The 25,881-nt window shown below is 32.4% G+C and overlaps 1 protein-coding gene and 1 non-coding gene across 5 annotated transcripts in view; one reads left to right on the plus strand and one right to left on the minus strand.

The window, feature by feature from the left end:
• Nucleotides 1-2,713: 2,713 nt before the first annotated feature.
• Nucleotides 2,714-2,787, minus strand: Trnat-agu (transfer RNA threonine (anticodon AGU)). Its single transcript has one exon. It is a non-coding gene; the product is annotated as a tRNA-Thr (tRNA).
• A 297-nt stretch (nt 2,788-3,084) lies between these two features.
• LOC114332504 (insulin-like growth factor 2 mRNA-binding protein 2) overlaps nt 3,085-25,881 on the plus strand; it is a 509,159-nt gene continuing 486,362 nt past the window's right edge. For all 4 annotated transcript variants that reach the window (XM_050642734.1, XM_050642736.1, XM_050642735.1 and 1 more), the window contains exon 1: nt 3,085-3,398. In XM_050642734.1, coding sequence (XP_050498691.1) covers nt 3,191-3,398 — 208 coding nt within the window. In that variant the 5' untranslated portion in view covers nt 3,085-3,190. The remainder of the gene's footprint in view (nt 3,399-25,881) is intronic.

Genomic DNA, 25,881 nt, shown 5'->3' on the forward strand with positions numbered 1-25,881 from the left:
AAGGATGATGAGGAGATTTCTAGGCAGGATAAAATCGATCTTATCGATCAATTGGTATTATTTCGTAAATAACTCAACAAAATAATATTTTACACATGCCCTGTAATTCAAAATATTTTGTGCCGCCTCTGCATATGGGTCACTTTGTTAGGACGTTAATAAACGTTAGAAATATATGATAATAACATTTTACGTCGTATAACCTGTCTTTGTGGATTTAATCTGGCCGCTATTATATTTTTTAGGCCTTAACCGTGTGAAAAAATACAATACCTTTTTCGTATAACCAAGCATGTGTTCAAAATTTGGATAATACATCAACACATTTTTTGAGGTCACATTTGTTCTTTACAAAAGTCCCGTGATGGATGGATAAGCGATACGGCGTTATAATAACCCTTCAAGAGAATTTCTTCTTTGCACCTTGTAAATATGAAATAATATGACCAACTTACTTCTTTACTTTAAATCACCGATTCTCTTACTTTCGCGTTATATTCTTCGTTTATATTATCCATTAATAATTTTATTGCGAATTTCACAAATTTTGAATCCATTTATGTATTCCTCGTGGTAGTCTTGTCATATAGTATTGATGTAATATCGTCAGAGCTAAAGACACCTTAAAACACCATGTTACCGACTAAGTCACATACTCACCAGGCGTCCCAGAAACAAAGTTTCCTTCCATCCAGCCAATCTTCTACAATTGGCCAGAAACGAACTTTCTGATGAGTATGAGTATTATAACATCCTAGGCGAAATCCCCCTTAGATATCGCAGATAATACTCTCCTCGTAATATGTGCCCCAAGTATGTAGTCTTCTTACTTTTAACATAACTAAAAAGTTCCCTATCCTGTAAACCCGCTCTTCTTAGTACTTCCTCCTTTCTGACTCTGTCCATCCATGATATTCTATGCATTCGACGTAGGCACCACATTTCAAACACATTCGACGCCCAAATCGGGTGTCGTTGTCAAAATACAAAATATTACTAAACTAAACAAAAATATTGTTGCTTAGTAAAAAATTCTTCTAATAATTTATTTAATCTGACTCATTTATATTTATATCGGCAATTCAGACATATATTGTACATTTTAAAGTAGAAGACTTTAAAATTATATTGCCAATATTTTTTATGAGTTGCGTTCCTGAAAAATTACTAAACATTTTATTTCGAAGAAAAGTATAATATCTACTAAATAAATTAATTTTCAAACTCTTTCAAACTATGTAGTTTGACAAACAGTTTGAATTTTCAAACCTGTAACCATTGACCAGTTTGACTTGACTTGAATTAATTCCAGAAGGTTTGACTTGAAATTAAGTCAAACTCAAGTCAAGTTCAAACATTCAAGTCAAACTTGTGCAACTCTACTCTAAATCGAGGATTCCTCAACACCAAAGAAATATCAAGGAAAACGAAGATGACAATATATGAAACAAGATACGAGGCCAACGTTGACATACGGAGCATAAAAGTGGATCTTAAACAGAAGACACAAGAGTAAGATACAAGCAACAGATGTGAAATATCTCACCTAAACGATAGGAGCAAGATGGACAGACTCAGTGGCGTACTGAGCATGGTTCCGCGGAACCAGGGCCCGTTCCCCGCAGTGGCCCGCTTTAATGCGCTTTTTGCTCCTTTTGTTTCTAATTTGAATGTGATCTAATTTGAATGTTTCTAATTTGAATATGACTTTATGTACTTTTACTGATTGGAAACAAGTCAACCAGGCAGTGATTATGGTGATAAATTCAAATACTGCCCTGAAGGTAACAAGTCCACTTATTTCCTTTTGCACAAATTAAATTTTTCATATTTAACTTGTTACATTCTACATGTAAAAAAATGTAGCCTTTCAGTGGCAGTGGACTTGTTTCTTTTTGCACAGAGCTAGACATTGGTAAAACAATGAATATCACATGATAAAAAAAATCCTAAAAATGACTTGTTACCTTTTGCACTGAGGCTGTCCAGTTTTCAGACGAGTTATTGTCGCTGTCGTCTTCTTTGGCATTGCGTATTTATTTAAAAATATTCTTGTGGTAAGGTAGGGTGGATCCTAATACTGATTATTTGAGTTTGCTGCCATTTTTTCCATTTTTCTGTCCTTTTATTAAAGCACCCCTTGCTTTTTGTAATTGTTAACAAGCTAAATTACATATGTATACATATCCATCGGATCCTCTACTATCATGCAATGGCGAAGGAAATATTGTGAAACAGGTCAAGAATCACAAAGGGTTGTAGGGCCATTAGAAGAAGAAGAAGATAATATATAAATATATATAACTATAAGATAAATAATAATAATATTAGTTTGATGGTTTTTATCTTCTAATCCTGCGATTTGACTAAAAAATAGTATATAATGTGTATACCTATTTCGCGGAAAATCTGACCATTATTGAAAATATTTTATTTCGGCACTTTTATCCTAAAATAGAAAGGTTTTTATTGAGTACATTGAGGATATTATATTGATAATAAAAATATACAATACCAAATTATGCACCCATAAACATGTACGCCTAAGCCTAAAAAATGTCCTCTTGACAGTGATTTATATTTTTTTCTCAATTGCAAAACCATTATTTGACAATAAATCAAAAATATCAATAAAACGAAATTTTAAAATACCTCATAAATAAAAATCCGAAAGTATGCTCGATTCAAACTATAAAAAAATAAAAAAAGGTTGAGGCCCCGACGAGATTCGAACTCGTGATCTCCTGTTTACTAGACAGGCGCTTTAACCAACTAAGCCACGGCGCCGTTGAATTTTTGTAGTAAAAGTTGTGATTAGTCGTGCGATTTTAATTTTGTTTATTTTCCTATTTATTGATAAGAATATTATTAGTATTAGAAATCTTTTATCGGTGTATTTTTTTATATAAATTGTAATTTTGATTATAAATTATTTTGTGTAATATGACAATAAATTTAAATTTTCCAATAGACAAAATTAAATCACGTGTCAAATCCTAGTCCAATCAGAATCGTTAGAGAGTGTTATTCTTCCCGGTGCGGGTGCATGCATTCCAAGCATAACGCAAAGTGTGCGCATGTCATAAAACTTTATAAGCGTTGCGGACGTGGTGTTTAAGACTTTTCCGCAAGTTATTTGTTGATTTTCGTTAATTTTAAGTAATATCATTTAATTATTTAAGACTCTAACATGTCGACAACGGGTAAAACTCCTCCCATTACCATGAGCAAGCTTTATGTTGGTAATTTACCGAATGATACCAGTGAAAATTCTCTCCGGCAACTCTTCACTGAACAGAATTTGTCTTGTACGACTATTTTGATAAAACGTGGAGGATATGCTTTTGTTGATTGTCCTGATCAATCATCGGCAGATAAAGCCATCGACAATCTAAATGGTAAGTACCTATATATTATCATTCCGAAAATAATACAATAATTATAATGTTTTCAATGTCATTGACAAACTTGTTGGTGTCATCCTGTTTAACAAAAATAATACATTATTTACGAAGATATAGTTTAATTCTAGATAAATGTTGAAGGGTGAATGGGATTTAGAGCATATATTTCAATAAAATAGGTGTAAACACGTGTTTATTAAAAAATTGCCGAAAAAATGTTAGGTTAGGGCCCTCATATTGTCAAATTCTTTTCTAACTAGCCGGTACCAAACTGGTTTTTAGGTAGAAGCAGAGGCATCTAATTTTCAAACCAGGGTTGTATTCAGAATGTTTATGAATTTCTCTAGTATTATCCTATAATTCACCATTCTTACTGTTGTCTTACGCTCTTTAAACTTTTTAAATATGAACGGTACTCCCATGTTTAAATGCCTCTGATCAGCATGGTTTTTATTATTTTAAATGTGATTGTATTTGATACTATTGTGTACCTTTTTAAAATGCTCTTTCATTTTGCTTCTGAATCCGGTACTTTTGAGTGATTTCCTAGAAGTCGTATTTTTTGTAGGTATCTGGGGAAGTTGGAAATCTTTGTATGTGAGAATGTGAGCAATATATTGTTTCTTTTTACCTACATAATATTTTGTACCTGTACCTGTATGAAAAAATCAAAAAATATTTGATTTGGTGTCATTTTTTGTACTTATGGGACTAGAAGAAGAAGAATATTAGTAACTTTCCTGTTTGGTTACTTGGTTTTTATTACTCAACTAGCAAAACAACCAATGCAATCCATAATTATTATCATGCATTTTTATTATACTATTTACCTAAACCACATATTCTGGATACAATATTAGGTGCATTAAACCTAATTTTTTTTTTTTATTTTTTATGGCATTGACTTGGGTGTCATTTAGCCAGTCACAACTTTTTTTTTGTTTTCTGTTCATACATAAGGAAGGCAATGAGGTCCTTAGCCTTAGAGTTCCATAGCAAACTCTTCTACAGCTCTCTACTCAGTTCAAAAGCTGGCCGCTATGGACTGTCCAAGTTGCTCACCACATTTTCCATTATGTATCTTCTTCTTTTTCTTCTTCTTCTTCTTTTTTCATATGTACATAATATACCAAATTATCAGGATTAACAAGTTTAGAGATTAATTTTAGTTTCATAAACCTAATTTACCTTTTTACAAATAGTGTAGGAAACAGAGGTTGAACCTTGCAAAATGGACACAAGTCCGGTTTTATTTTTTTTCTGGTATATCAAGGGGTGCTTATTATAAGACCAACTTTTTCTGAAAAAATTTCGCCCCGGAACCCCCCTTTTCACCCCTTTAAAGGGGGTAATTTGTGGTTTTTGCGGAAGGTAGCCCTTCCTGTACCTTTTAAAAAATTTTTTTTTATAGATATATGAAGAGGACTGTATTTTCTACGATTTATTTCCCGACAGCATATGTCTATCATCCACCGTTTAGCGGGGGTGGCGCCCGAAAGTTTACAAGTTTTTAAAAAAGATGTTTTTAAAAAATATATATTTTTCCCTAATTGTAACGGAAATTAAGAAGAAATCCTGCGGCAATTATTTAGTCCTGTCGCCAGGGGGGGTACAACGGCCTCCTTTATTCAGATGGACTTACCCAAGTTTTTTTCATGTATTTTGACCCGTAGAATACGAATTTTTTGGGTAACAGTTGATCCGGATGTCAATAAGATTGTTATTGACCAAGAACTTGAGGAATTACATAACAGAGATTTCTCGCAAAACAAAACATTTTTTTGTATTTTTTGGGTCATTCTAAGTAAAAAATGTTCTAACAAGTTTTCCCGTAGGATGCTCAGTTTTCGAGAGAAACGCGGTTGAACTTTCAAAAAATCGAAAAACTGCAATTTTTAAACCCGAATAACTTTTGATTAAAAAATAAAATAGCAATTCTGCTTAGCACCTTTGAAAGTTCAAGTCAAATTATATCGGTTTTGATTATTTGCATTGCTAAAAATTTATTGTGTTATTGTTAAACAAAGCTACACCTAGTGCGTGAGTGATGCTTTCTATGATTTCTCATTTAAAATCGAACGAGTAGGTAGAATAGGTACTAGTGCAATCGAGGCTATTTCTACGTAGCATGCGTTAAAACGCATGTAAAGGCACGGGAAACACCATGTGTTTATAGCTTTGTTAAACAATAAAAAAATAAATTTTTAGCAATGCAAATAATTAAAACCGATATAATTTGACTTAAACTTTCAAATGCGGTAAGCAGACTGGCTATTTTATTTTTTAATCAAGAGTTATTCGGGTTCAAAAATTGCAATTTTTCGATTTTTTGAAAGTTCAACCGCGGTTATCTCGAAAACTAGCCATGCTACGAAAAAAATTGTAGAAACATGTTTTGCTTAGAATGACCCAAAAAATACCAAAAAATGTTTTGTTTTGCGAGATATCGCGGTTATGTAATTCCTCAAGTTCTTGGTCAATAACAATCTTATCGACATCCGGATCAACTGTTACCCAAAAAATTCGTATTCTACGGGTCAAAATACATGAAAAAAACTTGGGTAAGTCCATCTGAATAAAGGAGGCCGTTGTACCCCCCCTGGCGACAGGACTAATTCACAAAAAAGTGATTGATTTTTTGGTATAGGTTTCACTTAAAAGTAATTGCCCTATTTTTAATTACAGGGTGTTACATTTTAAAAAACCCCTTTTTATACCATCTGAACCGTTTATGCTAGAGTAAAAAGACTTTCAGCGATTACCCCTGTACTGGTGCTATTTACAAATTTGTATAATGCATCCCCATTTTTTCCCCGGAACAACCCCAAAAAAAGAAGAATTGCCCTTTATTAATATGCTTCATATGTCATTTTGTACACGTTACTATTACCCATGCATGGATACCAAAAGCGATTTCCTAGTGCAACCCCTGTAGCAATAAAATAATAAATAAAATAGGGGGTTGAAATTTTTCTTTTGTTTTTTGCTTTTTGATCCATATGGGCATATGCTTCATTAATAGTGCTTTTCAAAAATATATATGGTTATTGCAACATCCCTGCGGAAACCACCCCTATCCTTGAAAATATACTGCAGAAACTACCACTATCCCTTGACCAGGATGTTTTTACGATTTTCTCATTACCTATGTATTCTTTTTAAACAAAACTTATACAAGGTTAAAGACCACTATTTACTCTAAAAATTAGGTCCTTTTCATTTTTTTCGTATAAGCAACCGTTACGGCACAGTGGCGCCGTAAACCTCATATATGTTTTGGCGGGCTCCAGTTTTTGTTTTTATTTCGTCATCTGTTCGTTTTATTGATAAAGTCCTTATTTAAAATAAAACAACACAGTGTAACCTACAAATTATGACCTATGCACATTTTACAATCTTTGCGCCCCAAAGCCACAGTGGTGGCCCAAAGTCCATTTTTGCATATTTTCGCCACCTACACGCATTTTATTGCATTAATGCTACCTTAATAGCACAATATTTATAGTCTAGTAAAATAAAATTACACTACATGTAAATCAAAATGTAAATTCGTACAGGTTAAAACAAATTTTATATCAAAGTTTAGGTAGGTACAAAAGATATTTTGAAGAAAGTATCCAAATCATACAAGGGGATCATTGTTTAAATAATTAAAAAGGGGTCATTTTTGCAAAAAAAATACTTTTTTAACTGCTGAGGTCATTCAGTTACTAATGAAGGTCTATAGGATTTTTTTCTGCAAAGTTGAAGGGTAATTCTTTCACATAAGACTTACTAAATTAAATTTGACCCCCTATTTATTTAAATAATTGTATATAAATCTTTAAAAACAAATTTGCAAACAAATATTTTTACCGTTTTAGATAAGCACTATAAAATATCTTATTTTACAGGCTAAGTTGCGCTATCTTATCAGTATTAAGCAAAAAAAAAATTGGTCCAAAAATATTTAATATTTTTTGAGATATTGAATTTGTTTATTAAATGTTACTATATTTTAAATTGCAAAAACGCGGTTGTTGCCAAAGAAATGTACACCTGCCTAAGATGTTATTATTTTTATTTTTATGTATATTTTCGATAAATGTATTGATAAATTCAAAAGTCAATTAAACTCCCCCCTAAAATGGCATTTGAAAAGTATTCAAATTTGTTTATAATTTGTTTTTTTAATAACGAAAATACAAATTTGTAAATAGCACCAGTACATGGGTAATCGCTGAAAGTCTTTTTACTCTAGCATAAACGGTTCAGATGGTATAAAAAGGAGTTTTTTTTAAAATGTAACACCCTGTAATTAAAAATAGGGCAATTACTTTTAAGTTAAACCTATACCAAAAAATCAATCACTTTTTTGTGAATAATTGCCGCAGGATTTCTTCTTAATTTCCGTTACAATTAGGGAAAAATATATATTTTTTAAAAACATCTTTTTTAAAAACTTGTAAACTTTCGGGCGCCACCCCCGCTAAACGGTGGATGATATACATATGCTGTCGGGAAATAAATCGTAGAAAATACAGTCCTCTTCATATTTCTATAAAAAAATTTTTTAAAAGGTACAGGAAGGGCTACCTTCCGCAAAAACCACAAATTACCCCCTTTAAAGGGGTGAAAAGGGAGGTTCCGGGGCGAAATTTTTTCAGAAAAAGTTGGTCTTATAATAAGCACCCCTTGATATACCAGAAAAAAAATAAAACCGGACTCGTGTCCATTTTGCAAGGTTCAACCTTTGTTTCCTACACTAAAATGTGCACACAAAAAAGGTACAACAATGAGTTACAAAATGAAAATAGATTTGTATTCAATAGGTTATCTATCTCATGAACTTGTAACTTGTTGACATTTTATGAAGAAAATTGACAAAAAGTTTTCTTAGAGAAGCCTTTAAATTTTATGGGAGCTGTGATTCCCCAAACTTCTCTAAATTGTTGTATACGTTACTTACCTAATTACCTATATTAGTCTAAGATACGATATAAGGTCGATTTGCACCGATCTGTTTAACCCTTAAACGCCCAATCTTTTATAGGTTTCATGTAAGCCCAAGGGTGGGTAAAAAATGTCCACCTCGAAAATAGCTAATACAGGGTGAGTCATGAGGAACTGTACATACTCCTACCTCGTATAGAGGCCCCTATGGGGAATAACAAATGACCATTAAAAAGTGTCTGCTCCCATTGTTTAATAATATACAGGGCGAGTTTCGCATTTTGACAGAAATTTGTATTCGTCATAATTTTTTAACGGTCAGATCGATGTGTCTCTTATTTTGGTCAATCGTTACACTATTGCCACCTAATCAACTGATTTATTCAAACTAGAAAAAAATCAGGCCCGGATTTAAAAAATAAGTTCGTTTTGGTCTTAGAAAAAATTTCACCCTGTATACGCTTTTTGAAAACTCTAATATGATTTTTACAAATTAGACAAGTAGGCAATTAAAATGGCATATTTATTTTTTTCCCGACACGATTACTTAATTTTTTATATAAAAAAAATCAAATTTGACTATGAATAATTAAAAGTTTGGTAAAGTGAACCATAGAATTAAAAAAAATAACTTTTATTACAAAAATGAATTTTTTTTGAACAAATATTTAATTTATGTTATCACCCAATCAACTGATTTATTCAAACTAGAAAAAAATCAGGCCCGGATTTAAAAAATTAGTTTGTTTGGGTCTTAGAAAAAATTTCACCTTGTATACGTTTTTTGAAAACTCCAATATGAATTTTACAAATAAGACAAATAGGCAATAAAATGGCATATTTATTTTTTCCCCACACGATTACTTATTTTTTTATTAAAAAATCAAATTTGACTATGCATAAAAAGTTTGGCAAATTTTTGCATAGATTTAAAAAAATTAACTTTTTTTACTAAAATTAATTTACAAAAACAAAGTTTTTCTTAAAATTAAAAATTTTACCATTTTTTTTTCTATAACACGTCTAGATCTAAAACTTCCCATAACACTTCTTTTGGACTCTATAGTTTAACATAGACGTGATCAAATTGATAAATTTTAAATTTTTCTACCTAATTTTTGCGATTTACAAGTTTGCAACTTTTACAAGAAGAAGACTGAAAGTCTACAACAATTTTCATAGTCTTCACAATGGTAAGAGGTATGTGCTGTAAAAATTTCAGAAAAAAATATTAAAATGGAACAGAGTTGTAGCGAGTTAAACCGTGAGTTCATTTTTTTTCATTTTTAGGTTAAAATTCCGATTTTGACAAAGGACCAGGCAACACTCCTTATGGAAAAGTGGTCCCGGTCAAATTTGATGAAAGTTTGGTCAATGATATTTCTTGATGTGTAGATTAAAAAAGTCCATGGCACCTGGGTCTGAATAACTACTATTCTCGAGTTACAGCCTTCTGAAGTTATTGGATTCGAGTGCTCGGTTTACGTTAAGTGCACTAATTTACGGTCAAGTGAACGAAAATATTTATTATTAGAAGAAGAGAAATTCATGTTCTTCATACATACTTGCGTGTTGTATATGAATTCGTGGTCAAAAATAGTTTGATCGTATTTTAGTCTTCAGAAAACCTCCGAAAAGTCTTCAGAAAACTAAAGAAGTGCGGTATAAAAGGTGCTGCTAGATCGATATAAGCATTATCATGTTTTCATGAATGCTTCTCAGTTATGGAGTACCAGCAAAACTACAGTTCCGCCTTATCTTTAGAAAACAACTGAACAGTGGCGGATCTAGGGGGATGCGGGTAATTCCACTCGTAACATGTTCCAGAATAATTAAAGAAAAAATTGTTGAAACATAAAAAAATACATTAGTTGACATGAAACTTGTGCCGCATATCAGATATAAGACAGGTAGAGAACATGGACTTGATTTCAGTATAAAAAAAATAAAGTAAACGGTAGTTTGTAAATGCTAAATATTAATTACAATTGTCTATGGAAAAATCGGGTTTTAATCATCTTCGACTATTCGTATGTTAACATTTTGCTGATTTCGGTTAGCTGCATCATACGTCGTGTTAACTAACGACCTATCAGGATACTTAACATTGGGTTGATGTCTTGCAAAGCTTAAAAACCATAACACACTGGTGATATGAGCACAAGTACCTACAGTTCTCGCACCAGATTGACAGGTACAATAGTACCCGTTAATCGCTTCTCTACAGGCTCATCTTCATCATTATCTTCATCAACCGTATAGGAAATGAATACTTGGTGTTTTGTAGCTTGCCGAAACCTAGAAAATATTCGAACTCTTATGAATCCCGGTTCATCCATATTCTTATCAATTTTAAACTCTTCGTCATTTTCTCTTATTATTTTATCTTGTATGTAAGATGGTGTCAGTTTAATTTGATATATCCCAATCGTAAGGTCTTTTAGGTAGTCTAAGTCGAAAACAGGAAAGTTAGCAAAATCATGATTATGAAGCCTTCTCCATTGACCATTTCTTCTATATGATTATACCTAAGTATGAATATTATAGTTGTTATAAAAATAACCCTACAAAATTATTCTCCACAATATTTTGTATTAAAAAGCTCATCATCATTGGCTGTAGAACCCCTGGTGGACCTCGGTCTGTTCGAGAATCAACTTCCATTCCATTCTATCCTCCGCCTTGGTTTTCCAATTTCGTACTCTTAACACCCGTAACTCATCTGCTCTGGTCCTTAAATCGTACTCTGGGCCATAGGCGCCCATACCCATGGGCAGGGGGGGCGTGACCTCCCTGGCTTTTCGGGGGCTTTAAATTATATATGGTTATTCAAAGTATACAAAATGTAATCTGCAACATTTTCACGTTTGCCACCCCCCTAAAAATTTTTTTATGGGCGCCCGTGCTCTGGGCTTACGTCTTTTCGTCACACTATCCGCTCTTTGGTTATAAATGTGTTTTGATGGCTCCATCTCGTTTATTTTCGTTAAATAAAGTTATTTCATTAATTCTGGAACATGTTACCGGCGGAATTACCCCTATCCCCCTAGATCCGCCACTGTTCAGTAGTTTTGTAAAGATAAAGCCGAACTGCGGTTTTGCTGGTATTGCATAACTAAGAAGCATTCATGAAAACATGATAATGCTTATATCGATCTAGCAGCACATTTTATACCGCACTTCTTTAGTTTTCTGAAGACTTTTCGAAGGTTTTTTGAAGACTAAAATACGATCCAACTATTTTTGACCACAAATTCATATACAACACGCAAGTATGTATTAAGAACATGAGTTTCTCTTCTTCTAATAATAAATATTTTCGTTCACTTGACCGTAAATTAGTGCACTTAACGTAAACCGAGCACTCGAATCCAATAACTTCAGAAGGCTGTAACTCGAGAATAGTAGTTATTCAGACCCAGGTGCCATGGACTTTTTTAATCTACACATCAAGAAGTATCATTGACCAAACTTTCATCAAATTTGACCGGGACCACTTTTCCATAAGGAGTGTTGCCTGGTCCTTTGATTTTTTAATAAAAAATGAAGTAATCGTGTGGGGAAAAAATAAATATGCCATTTTAATTGCCTATTTGTCTTATTTGTAAAATTCATATTAGAGTTTTCAAAAAGCGTATACACGGTGAAATTTTTTCTAAGACCAAAACGAACTAATTTTTTAAATCCGGACCTGATTTTTCTCTAGTTTGAATAAATCAGTTGATTGGATGGTAACATAAATTACTTATTTGTGCAAAAAAAAATAAATTTTTGTAATAAAAGTTATTTTTTTTAAATCTATGGTTCACTATACCAAACTTTTAACTCATAGTGAAATTTGATTTTTTTATAAAAAATTAAGTAATCGTGTGCGGAAAAAAAATAAATACGCCATTTTAATTGCCTATTTGTCTAATTTGTAAAATTCATATTAGAGTTTTCAAAAAGTATATACAGGGTGAAATTTTTTCTAAGACCCAAACGAACTAATTTTTTTAAAGCCGGACCTGATTTTTTTCTAGTTTGAATAAATTAGTTGATTAGGTGGTAATAGATTGGCCAAAATAAGAGACACATCGATCTGACCGTTCAAAAATTATGACGAATACAAATTTCTGTCAAAATGCGAAACTCGCCCTGTATATTATTAAACAATGGGAGCAGACACTTTTTAATGGTCATTTGTTATTCCCCATAGGAGCCTCTATACGAGGTAGGAGTATGTACAGTTCCTCATGACTCACCCTGTATATTTATTGACAGTTGTTACAAATGTTAGAAACGGATTAATCAGAAGAAATGGAAAGAATCGTATGTATAGTAAACACAGCATCTTATAAAATATGAATATAAACGATGTACAAATTACAAATCTTACAACTAAATTACGATGTACCGATATCAAAACGACGATATCAAAATTAACATACCAGTAAAAGCCAGTAATTCAGATTTGTCGATTTTTTCGACATTCTTCCTTTACGTCCTCATTAGTGTGAGTGTGACGAATAATTATGTCGATTATGTAATTATACGTCGATAATTATGTGCTTTATGTTTCTGCCAACGAGAAATTATATTATAGAAACCTTTACCCAAGGATGGACATTTTGTGCCCACCCATATTTTGAATTCAAGATATTACTTTTATTTTTAAAAATATCGTTATGGGAGCGTTTAAGTATTACGTAACACGATTTTTGAAGATTTTTGACCCCCCCTCCCCCACTCCCTACCTAACGCACTCTAATGGGTGTTTAACTATTGCGTAATGCAATTTTTGAAGATTTTTGACCCCCCAACCTGCGTTACGTAATACTTAAACGGTCCCTACAGCCCGATCAAAGAACAATCTGAACAAACATTTTATTAAATTTTTAATATTAAAAAACGGTTTAAAAAAGGGCTGACCTTTTAGCTTATAAACATTTATAATAACTTTAACATTTTTTGTGTCAAACGCTTGTAAGTAGGCTCAATGAAAAACTGGTGAAAAAGCACACTTCAAAAAAAAATTTTTCTGTAATGAAGAATTTAAGAAGATTTCAAATATAAAATAAAATACAGGGTGTTCTATTTAAAAAAAACATAAGTTTGGTCTGCCACTATGTTATCGAACACCCTGTAATATTCTAATTAATTTTGAAATGTGAATGAAGCTCAACGTTGGCTACAATTTTTGTTATTAACTTTTATTGCTATCTATTACTATAACGGATCTACGGAGCTTTACCCCACTAATCAATCACCCTGTAGAGTGATACTTTTCGCTATAGTTTGATTGGTCTCATAAAATACTGTTTAACATTATGATAGCTTTTCTACCTGACGTATTTCTTTCACTTATAGTCTGGGCTGATTATCGGAGAATAGGCCATTTTTGGGAAAAGTTATTTACCAGCAATTTTATTGCTGGAATCGAATCTTATGATTGTATATATTAATAATATAGGTATGCAAAGTCCGCAGATAGTGTGCTACTTTTTTTATAAACAAAATGGCGCCCGAAAATCGTGTTTTTTTCAATTTTTGCTCTATAACTCCAAAGATTTTAACTTTACACCAAAAACACTCAAATAAAAATTCACCGCAATTAAATTCTGCATAGAGACGTGTTTTTTCCGATTTACTTCGACGAAAACTTTCCCCGGAAAAAGCGGGTTTTTCCAACAAAATCTTTAATTTTCAACTAAACTTTTAGATAAGTAATTGTTAATCAATAATTAAATAACGTGGTAACGTAAAAGCCCTTTTTATATAGATTATAATTCCAGAAGCCGATGGAAATTACGTAAACAGTTTAGCAACAATTGAATTGTTAATTAAAAATTTACGGTCGCTATAATAACGACAATAATTATCATGCATAAGAATAACTATGATTTTTTCATAAAAAGACACTATACCTATCTAATGTACTTTACAGAATTGAAATTGGACTATTTAAGCGGCCTCAGGAATATTTTAAAATTATAAAGAATTTTTTGGCTTATAAACAAATATAATATCTCGGGAAATATTAAACTAAATTAAATTGTAAAAAACCATATTCGAAACACAGCGGCAGGACCCTTCTTTTAAAAGGAAAAACGTTTAATTATAATGAGTAGTTCCTGAGATACAACCGGTCAAAGTTGACCGGAATTTACGTCAAAGATATAAACAACAGGATCATAATTTTTAAACCATCACCTTTTTATTTTTGTCCTCTTTCTCCACACCAATTTTCATATCATTAAAATACTCATAACATATATTATTATAATAACAACTATCGATAATACGTGTGAAAATTGCCAAAAATAGCAAAATTCCAATCAAAAATTAGGTTGGAGAAAATGTAACCCTCAAAGTTCAAAATCGGTATACGTTCAAAAAAAAATGCATTTTCTCGGCTTCCCATGGAGCAATTTCCTTCATTCTTTTTTTGTTTCCAAGTAACTCGAGTGGAACCATCGAACTAACGCATTATTAAATGTCAGACTTGCTTTTGTTTTGTTATAATAAATTAATTTATTTATTATAACACAAAATTTTAATTTGTTTAAATAAAAATTGTTTAAATAATTACACAGCTTTTAAATGAGAATATTTATGTTTTTAACTTTAAAAGGTACACTTGTAGTAAGTTTATCTAAAAAAAAAGCCTACAACTGGAAAAAATATGTAGTTTTCTGTTCTTATAAATAAATTAATCTATTATAACAAAACAAAAGCAAGTTTGGCATTTAATAATGTGTTAGTTCGCTGGCTCTAAAAAGAACAAAAAAAGAATGAAGGACATTGCTCCATGGGAAGCCGAGAAAATTCATTTTTTTAACGTATACCGATTTTGAACTTTGAGGGTTACACTTTCTCCAACCTAATTTTTGATTGGAATTTTGCTATTTTTGGCAATTTTCACACGTATTATCGATAGTTTTTATTATAATAATATATGTTATGAGTATTTTAAAGGTATGAAAATTGGTGTGGAGAAAGAGGACAAAAACAAAAGGTGATGGTTTAAAAATTATGATCCTATGTTTAAATTCCGGTCAACTTTCACAGGTTGTATCTCATGAACCACTCGTCATAATTAAACATTTTTTCTTTTAAAATAAGCTTCCTGCTGCTGTTTTTCGAACACCGTTTTCACAATTTAATTTAGTTTAATATTTCCCGAGATATTCTATTTGTTAAGAAGCCAAAAAATTGTTTAGAGAAAGAGGACAAAAGTTTTTGGTGTGGAGAAAGAGGACAAAAATAAAAAGGTGATGGTTTAAAAATTATGATCCTGTTGTTTATATCTTTGCCGTAAATTCCGGTCAACTTTGACCGGTTGTATCTCAGGAACTACTCATCATAATTAAACGTTTTTCCTTTTAAAAGAAGGGTCCTGCCGCTGTGTTTCGAATATCGTTTTTTACAATTTAATTTAGTTTAATATTTCCCGAGATATTCTATTTGTTTATAAGCCAAAAAATTCTTTATAATTTTAAAATATTCCTGAGGCCGCTTAAATAGTCCAATTTCAATTCTGTAAAGTACATTAGATAGGTATAGTGTCTTTTTATGAAAAAATCATAGTTATTCTTATGCATCATAATTATTGTCGTTATTATAGCGACCGTAAATTTTCAATTAACAATTCAATTGTTGCTAAAATGTTCATTCAATTTTCATCGGCTTCTGGAATTATAATCTATACAAAAAGGTCTTTTACATTACCAAGTTATTTAATTATTGATGAACAATTACTTATCTAAAATTTTAGTTGAAAATTAAAGATTTTGTTGGAAATACCCGCTTTTTCCGGGGAAAGTTTTCGTCGAAGTGAATCGGGAAAAACATATCTTTATGCAGAATCTAATTGCGGTGAATTTTTATTTGAGTGTTTTTGGTGTAAAGTTAAAATCTTTGGAGTTATAGAGCAAAAATTGAAAAAAACACGATTTTCGGGCGCCATTTTGTTTATAAAAAAAGTAGCACACTATCTGCGGACTTTGCATACCTATATTATTAATACATACAATAATAAGATTCGATTCCAGCAATAAAATTGCTGGTAAATAACTTTTCCTTGTATTTTGCTAATTAGCCCAGAGTATTATGGCTTTGTCTAATGTTCCATCGTGCGAAATATTGATACCTACCTAGATATTTGTAGTCGTGGCAGTGCTTTACCAAACTCACTATATTTACATTTAGTGAGCTTTCTATTTGCTTAAAACTTTTTAACAAATTAACATAGTTTTGGCCGTTTTACCAATACGCTTGATATTTTTTTCTTATTAACTATTAATTCACACAACCACAACTTTCATCATAAAATGTCAGTAAACGATTACAGAACATTCATATTTAACATTACAATCAACAATCCTGTACCGATATACACTGAACCAAAAAAGTACGTAAATATAATGAAAAAAACATTGATTCAAAAACGGGGAGCATTAATTTTCGTCCAAAGATCAGTATCATTGGTCCAATGTAAGTAGATACATGAACTAATGCTCAAAAACATTAATTTTTATGAATTAGTACGTTCATTCAATGTACTTTCTAGTTAAGAATCAATGTATCGGTACATTGAATCAATGTATCGGTACATTGAATCAATGGATCGGTACATTGAATCAATGTATCGGTACATGAATTCTTAACTCGAAAGTACATTGAATGAACATACTAATTCATAAAAATTAATGTTTTTGAGCATTAGTTAATGTATCTACTTACATTGGACCAACGATACTGATCATTGGACGAAAATTAATGCTCCCCGTTTTTGAATCAATGTTTTTTCATTATATTTACGTACTTTTTTGGTTCAGTGAATGTCATCTTCGTGTATATTTGTACATATATAACATACAAATAGTTAATAGGTAAACAAAATGACGACTTAATATCTACATAAATATTACAAATATAGGTTGAAGCAACGATTTTTTGACGATTCTCAAACAAACGTTAAGTAATATCTTTAAGTTTAAAGAAAAAAAAACATATATTTTTAATTAACACAAACAACTTTTTATAATGTAATTTGGAAAAAACTGAATAACTAAATATAACAGAAATTGATTCTTCTTATAAAATATATAAAAATATATTTGTATTATATAAAAAATGTGTACCGGATATCGTGAAAATAAATACATCTACAATAACATCTCCATAAATACAACATCTCTCTGGGATTAATTATCACCACCCATACAAAAAACAAATGGTTGAATGGCATTTTTCTTTGATTTTAAAAATCTAATATGATCTTCGACCTCTTGCTGGTATGGTGGCTCCCGCCTTCTGAGCCACCCTGGATACTGAGGGGTGGTTACCCCGACTATGAGGGTTGATGTAGTAAATATAGTTCGTTGTTAAGACATTTATTTACACGTTAAATATATCACAGAAAATAACTGGTGGTATATTATTTACTTGAAATCGATGTTACCCCGTCGAATCTCAACTGCTGATTGATTTATCTGTTCTCGTAAAAATATAATTAAAGTCGGTTATTGTTTATTTACTGTTTTGGTAAGACGAAGTGACCGTGATTTAAAGTGCTGACTGTTAATAAACACCCACTGAATATTATTGCAACTCGACCTTGTATCAAATACTAGCATGCAAAACTAGGTTACTCGTATTTATTAAACAAACATTACCACGGGCATTTAATTATTAAAAGGTTTATTTGTAATATGATGTTTATTGAGATGCTGTGTATCCCAATTCATCTTCCCCTTCCCCCGAAAATTTTCTGACTACGGAAAAGGAAGAAAATTTTTCTAATAGTACCACTAATTACTTGCTGCGTTTTACGAAGTACAATATATACATTTTTCCTATAAATACTAATTAGATACAAAAAATAAAAGTGAAAATGTTCGTTATCTAGACTGTTCCCGTTTCACTTGTCACTCACGGTGTTCTCGGATTGTAAGCATATAGTCTATTCTTATGTATTTCCTTGATTTTATTGTTTTCCGATCTGATCTTACAATTAACATTATTTACCTCTGTTATTGTGAAAGGGCCTACATAAAGACTATCAAACTTACCATTCTCTTCCCTTTTTACCAGGACTAGGTCTCCTATTTTAAATTGTTGTGGGGTTGCTTTGAGCTTATTCTTTTCTTGTCGCTCTTTTTTGTGCTTTAGTAAGAAGGTTCTAGCTCTCTCGTGTGCGCTTTGTAGTTTGTAACGTAACTCATTGTAGTAAGCATCTATATTGTAACATGGTTGAACCTCCTGTGTAAGGTCTTCTGGTAGGTTAACCTTCCTGCCATATAATAGTTCAAACGGTGTGTAACCATGGTACGCGTTAGGGGTTGTATTGTAGCAGTATGTGAACATCCTGCAACACACATCCCAATTTTCTCTGTCTTCATCTATGAATGCTCTTACGTACTCGTTTAATGTTCTGTGTAGTTTTTCGCAACTTCCAATGGACTGTGGATGGTATGCCGTTGAGAAGTTGTGCTCTATTTTTAATAGCTTTGTTAGTTCCTGCATTACTTCATTTTTATATTCTGTGCCTTGGTCTGTTCTTATTTGCTATGTTGGTATGAAATGATCAAAAATTCCTCGGGCTATTGTATCTGCTTCTTTATTGCACACGGGTATGCTGACCGCGTATTTAGTAAGTTCACATAACATTGTTATACAGTATCTATTACCTTCGTTACTTTTAGTGAATGGACCTATCGTATCTATATATACTATGTCCCATGGTTTGGAAGAAGTGTCCGATATCACGAATTCTTCGACATGTGTTTTTTTCGGTTTATTAATTTGACATTTATGACATTGTTTAACGTATTTTCTTACGTCTTTTTCCAAATTTTTCCATCTAAATCTTGCTTTTAGCTTCTTTATGAGTCTGTTATTTCCTACGTGTCCTCCAAACATCGGATGATTGTGATATTCTTCTATTAGCCTGTGTTTTTCTTTGTCTTCTTCTATTGTTTCTGGTACTTCACATATGTATATTTCAACATTCTTTAATATTTTGTTTCCTTGTTTAATAAATTCCTCAATTGTGCACACTTTAAAAATAATATCGTTTACGTATATTTTTACTTTACGTACTGCATTCTCTACCGCCAGCTTATCAAGCTGTGCCAACATTTGGTTTAAATCGAAATGATTGAATCCTGTGGCTATGCTCTTGCTGCACTTTATTTTGTTTTTGACCCTAATGCTCAGCCTTGGTGAGATTAGTTCTGCTCCAAAAGACAAAATTGGTAGTCTATGCGCCTCTAAATTATTTAGTACCTTTCTTACTGTCTGTTTGTGGGCTTCTGGCTGTAGTGCGAGTTCGCTTTCTGCCTTCGTTTGCCTTGCTTCCTTCTTATTTTCTCTTGCTTGAGCTCGTGTTATAGCTAATATATGGGTATTGTCTTTGTATAGGTTCTTTAGTTGATGTAATGTTATTCTTGAAAGACTATCTGCATAGTTATTTTTCCCTGTTATGTATTCTATTTCGAAATCGTATTCCTCTAAATCTAATCTGATTCTTGTAAGTTTCGAAGTTGGTTCTTTCATTGCAAATAAATGTGTTAGTGGTTTATGATCCGTTTTTACTAAAAATGTTGGTGCTCCATATAAATAACATTTGAAATGATTAATTCCCCAATGAATCGCTAGTAATTCCTTAACGATTATAGGTTTATTACATTCTCCTTTATTAAAACTTCTTGATGCGTATGCTATAGGTAGGTCTATTCCGTTATAATCTTGACTTAAAATTGCTGAACAACTCTCGTTGGATGCGTCTGTTGTTAGGATGAATTGTTTATTGAAATCTGGATATTTTAGGATCGGTGGCTTCATCAGAGATGATTTAAGCTTATTGAATGCTTTTTCACATTCTTCTGACCAAAAAAATTCTACTCCTTTTCTTGATAATCTGTTGAGTGGTCTGCATATTTCAGTAAAATTTTGAATAAAACGTCTATAATAGTTACAAAATGCTACGAATCTTTTTGTTTCTTCCGCTGTCTTAGGTGTCGGGTATTGTTCAATCGTTGCATATTTCGCTTTGTCCGGTGATACTCCTTCCTGAGAAAGATCATGTCCTAAATATGTTACTTCTCTTCTAAAAAATTGACATTTTCCTGGGTTAAGTTTCAAATTGAATTTTCGACATGTCTCAAATGTCTTTTTCAGGTTGTCTAGGTGATGTTTTTCAGATATTCCTATCACTACTATATCGTCCATGTAAAGAAATGCTTTGTCTGGTGTTAATCCCGAAAATGCTATTGACATCATCCTTGAAAAGCTATTTGGGCTTACATTTAATCCAAAAGGTAATCTGGTAAATTGAAATGCTCCATTTTCTGTGCTAAACGATGTGTATTTTCTCGATGATTTTTCTAATGGTATCTGGTGAAAACCTGACATTAAGTCTATAACTGAAAACCATTTTGCTCTTCCTAGTTGATCTAGTATCGAGTCTATCCTTGGTAAAGGAAATTTGTCTGTGACTATTTTCTTGTTCAGTTGTCTAAAATCTATGCATAATCTCCATGCTTTATTTCCATCTATCGCCTTTTTCGGTACCAGTACTACTGGGCTGTTGTATTCTGATGTAGACGGTTCTATTATTCCTTGGTCTCTCAGTTTTTGCACTTGCCGGTTTAATTCCTCTGTTTGTGCATGAGGTGTCCTATAGTTTTTAATGTATACCGGAGTTTGGTCTTTAACTCTCAGTTTCTGCTCGTAGATGTTGTTACATGTTAGCATGTCATGCCTTAGAGCGAATATATCTGAATAATCTTCACATAAAGATACTAACTTATCGCGTATGTATTCTGGAATGTCTAACTTCAATGATTCCCGTAATTCCTTTTTCCTATCCTTGCTGTCGTTGATCAGTCTATATATGTTGAATAATTTAATGTCTAATGTTTTGATTTCGTTTGTCTCTACTTTTACTGTTTCGTAGGTTGTGTTCAAAATTTTGATGTACGGATTATTACTTGAAATAATTGCTCTCGCTATGAATATTCCTGGTTGTATTTCTTGTTGTTCCACTATCCTGTCGTTCTTCAGCGTTTGAAAAATTTTTACGATTCTGTAAATTTCACATCTGGGCGGTATTATTATCGTGTCATTATCTATATTATCCAAAATGTTTGTACTAATGTAACAATCGTTGTCCTCTTTAATGTGCATTTTAAGGTTAGCATAGTCTAGTATGCATTGAAAATTTGAAATGAAGTCTCTCCCAATGATTCCGTCGGTTGGAATAGGAAAGCTAGGTTCCACTAATTGAAAGATATGCTCAAATCGAGATCCTTTTACTTCTAGTGTTGTTTCAACTTCTCCCATTGTTTGTAATTCTCCTTTAGTTACTCCTTTTATTTTCGCTTTTGTGTTTGGTTTCACATGTTCCTTCATAAAATCTTGTGAACATTTCAGTATTGAAATATCAGCTCCTGTGTTTATGATAAAGGTATTTGTGTTTTCTAGGATTCCTGTTTTCATTCGTACAAAATTCGTTATAGGTCTGGATCCCGCGTATGAAAAAAAAGTTGATTAATAGCAAGCTGAAAATTTGTTAAAAGCTTAAGGGTGTCTAGTCGGATAAACTTTGATACATGGAAACACTGGAACAGGAGCAGTTTTAATTGTGGAACAGGTTAAAAATTTGGAACGGTCACACCACGAAAACGGCACATTTATTTTGTCCGACAGAACAGACTTAAACTCTCCGAACATAGATTAAACTCTCATGCAAAAATCAGACTGCTATTTATCACCTGTCATAATTCCTGTCATTTGACATATTCTACATGTTCCACTCATTAAAACGCCCATTTGGTGATAAATAGCAGTCTGATTTTTGCATGAGAGTTTAATCTCTGTTCGGAGAGTTTAAGTCTGTTCTGTCGGACAAAATAAATGTGCCGTTTTCGTGGTGTGACCGTTCCAAATTTTTAACCTGTTCCATAATTAAAACTGCCCCTGTTCCAGTGTTCCCATATATCAAAGTTTATCCGACTAGACACCCTTAAGCTACTAACAAATTTTCAGCTTGCTATTAATCAACTTTTTTTTCATACGCGGGATCCAGACCTATTAGGTTTAAGTCGAAGTTGTAAATATTATATTCCACTTCTGACTGTGTACTTTCCTTGTTTCGTTCATTCAAAACCCCCAACTGCTGGTTTTCTGTTTCCTCTTGGCTGTCTTCTAACTCAAGTAGCCTTACGTTTCTGTTTCGTCCTCCTCTCTGGTTTCCTCTGTACGTTTGGTTGTTGAATTGTCTATATCCTCTGTTGGAATAATTCCGTTGGTTTCCTGTTTCTTCTCCTTCGTTCCGTTGTCCGAAGTTATTTCTTCTTCCTCTGTCGTATTTGTTGTGGTATCCTCTTCGGTATTGCTGTTGTCCTCTCCTATTTTCATAATTCGTCCTATAATTGAACACTCTTCCCTGTGTGTTCTCCTCTGTCGTATCAATCGATAAAAATTTAGATACTACTTCCTGCGGTGTTGTGAAATTACCTGCCTCCAGTATTAACTTTGCTCTATCCGTATTAACGTTTCGCTTCATTGTTGCTACAACTGTTTCCGTTGTGTATTTTTTCGCTAGCTCCAATGGCATTCCTTCCGCTATGTATGCTACTTTCAACTGTTCCGCTAATTCCTCTACTTCGGATGCGTACACTGCTGCATCTTTGTTTCCTTGCCTTTTCTTTGTTAACTTGTCTATTATCGTTTTCGGATTGTCACCTCTTAATTCTTTCTTCAGTGCCGCTGCTATAAGTGGGATCGTATCCTCTGTAGTTATCAGATTTCTAGCCTTATTAGTCAATCTTGTTTTTATTAATGTTATTGCTGTTTCTTCATGTCCTTCTGCTATTTTTCCAAGTAACTCTAATGCGTCTAAAAATGGTTGTAATTTCCCTGCGCTTCCATCAAACTCGTTGGGCAATACCTTGCTTGCAATATTCAAAAATTCGTTGATTGACAGAGCCGTGTTTAATATTTTTATCTCTTGTTTTATGTCGCTTTTTCCCTCTTTTATTTCCTCGTCAATTTTTTCCTCTATCTCCTCGTTACTTTTTTCCTCTTCTACTTCTTCGTCGCTTTGTTCTTCCTCTATTTCCTTGTCGATTAGTTGATGTATTGAACTTGGAACTACTGTCCTTAAGTTTACAGCTTGAAATGAGCGTATAACTTTGTCTCTTATTTTTCCGAAATATTTGTTGCACGCTTCTCTTTGTTTGTCCGATAGCGCTTCCCAATTTTTCTTCGTTAAATGTGTGAATTTGTTATACAATTTAATTAGCTGTGTCGTTACTTCTTCTTGTATATCCTTAGATTTAGGTACTTTCTTCTTCAAGACCCTTCTACTTTGTCTTGTTACTTCTTGCGTAATCTCCTCAACTATTTTGATGAAATCTTCCCAAGTAACTTTGTTGCTACTCATTTATTCATAATTTTCTTATTCCTGTACCCGTAACGAACGCATAAATTTGACAGTCTTACGAGGTATAGTAAATATATATGAAAAATATTATGTCAAAAATAGTAAAAATATAGTAAATTGCCATAAAAATCAGTATATCACTCAATATAAATCACCATTAAAAAGGGGTCTACTGCTTAGCCAATAAAAGTGTAATAAAAATCAGTAGTCAAATAATAAATGGATAAAAATCAGCAAAGATAAAATATGTTAGTAAATATATAAAAAAATTATATAAAAATCAGTATCAAATAAAATGTATCATTACGTCCTATAATAACTAATATCAGGGTTAAAAAAAAATTCTGTATATTTTGATAAATATCGGTATCATAAGGAAATTAAAATAGAATAATTAAGTGAAAATAGGTAAAACTTAAAAGGTAATGTGCGTCTTAAATTATAATTACGTTAATATTACTTTATACTTTATACGAATCAGGAAATACCATAAAAATAGCTAATATGGACTTACCACTTTAAACGTCTTTGTTCGTATCACCCAAAAGTTCTCGCTGCACGTTCCGTACTACTGTCCATTTTCCATTGTCCCACGATGTTCCATATGGTAGTTCCGTCTCCATTCCATTCCATTCAGCTCCGCGTCGGCCTGATGTCTCCATTATTTCCATGTAGGTACCACACTGTTGTCTAGGGTGGTCGAGGTGCCGGAACATTGACGTTTTTCTCCATTTCTATACTCGTCCTAGACTGCTAGTTCTGAGTTCTCGCCTGGTCTTGGATCGCCTTATGGCGGCTCCCGCCTTCTGAGCCACCCTGGATACTGAGGGGTGGTTACCCCGACTATGAGGGTTGATGTAGTAAATATAGTTCGTTGTTAAGACATTTATTTACACGTTAAATATATCACAGAAAATAACTGGTGGTATATTATTTACTTGAAATCGATGTTACCCCGTCGAATCTCAACTGCTGATTGATTTATCTGTTCTCGTAAAAATATAATTAAAGTCGGTTATTGTTTATTTACTGTTTGGTAAGACGAAGTGACCGTGATTTAAAGTGCTGACTGTTAATAAACACCCACTGAATATTATTGCAACTCGACCTTGTATCAAATACTAGCATGCAAAACTAGGTTACTCGTATTTATTAAACAAACATTACCACGGGCATTTAATTATTAAAAGGTTTATTTGTAATATGATGTTTATTGAGATGCTGTGTATCCCAATTCACTGGGTCTTCCCGATGTAAGAATGATTACTGGAAATCTCTGATGGTATATTTTATTAGTTCGTACAAAATATCGATGTAGAACCCAAAGAATAACTGCATGTTAGCCATCTACAATTTATATTAATAATTATTATAACAAAAAAAATCCTAATAGTGAACATAGTTGTATTTTTGGGTATCACTTTTTTTATAGAAATATTTTAATTTATCCTGAAAAAAATTGCTAGATGTTGAGATGTTTATTTTTACTTGGTAGATACTACCATTACTACCGACTGCAAGAGGTAATAATATTTTTCAATTATTTACGGTTTAATCACCTAAAGATTTAATTTACTAATCTTTTATAAGATTCTACCATTTAGAAATATTTTCAAATGGTTCATATTTTCTTTTACCTATGTGTCGAATTAGCTTTTGAAAAATTTACAGAGAATAAAAATTAATTAATACTAAATATGCAGGATTGAACAATGAAATAGGTACTTACATTCCGTAATGTCTTCATGAGTAATCTTTTCAAATAAAAATTTATTTGTTTTATTCTTGATATGACAACACCGAAGAAAGGAGATAATTCTTTCGAAATGATTGCTGTCCCATCCATCAATAAGTCCATTTTCATTTCCAAATGCCACTCCAAAGTCCATATCAATCTGCAAAAGTGGAAATAGAAGTACAACTTATTTTTATAGAAATCCAACAAAATAATTTATAAATAGTTAAAAATATATGTAAATACATACCTTAGAAAAATCAACCAAATCACTAGTGCCAAACACCGCTCCTCAGAGTCTGCAGGCTGACTGTCTGCTAGGAGGCTGCAACTGTTGTCACGTGATTTTTTTACACCAATAAAAACACTTATAGAGT

Source organism: Diabrotica virgifera, chromosome 2, assembly GCF_917563875.1.
Source record: "Diabrotica virgifera virgifera chromosome 2, PGI_DIABVI_V3a".
Classification (NCBI taxonomy): Eukaryota; Metazoa; Arthropoda; class Insecta; order Coleoptera; family Chrysomelidae; genus Diabrotica; species Diabrotica virgifera.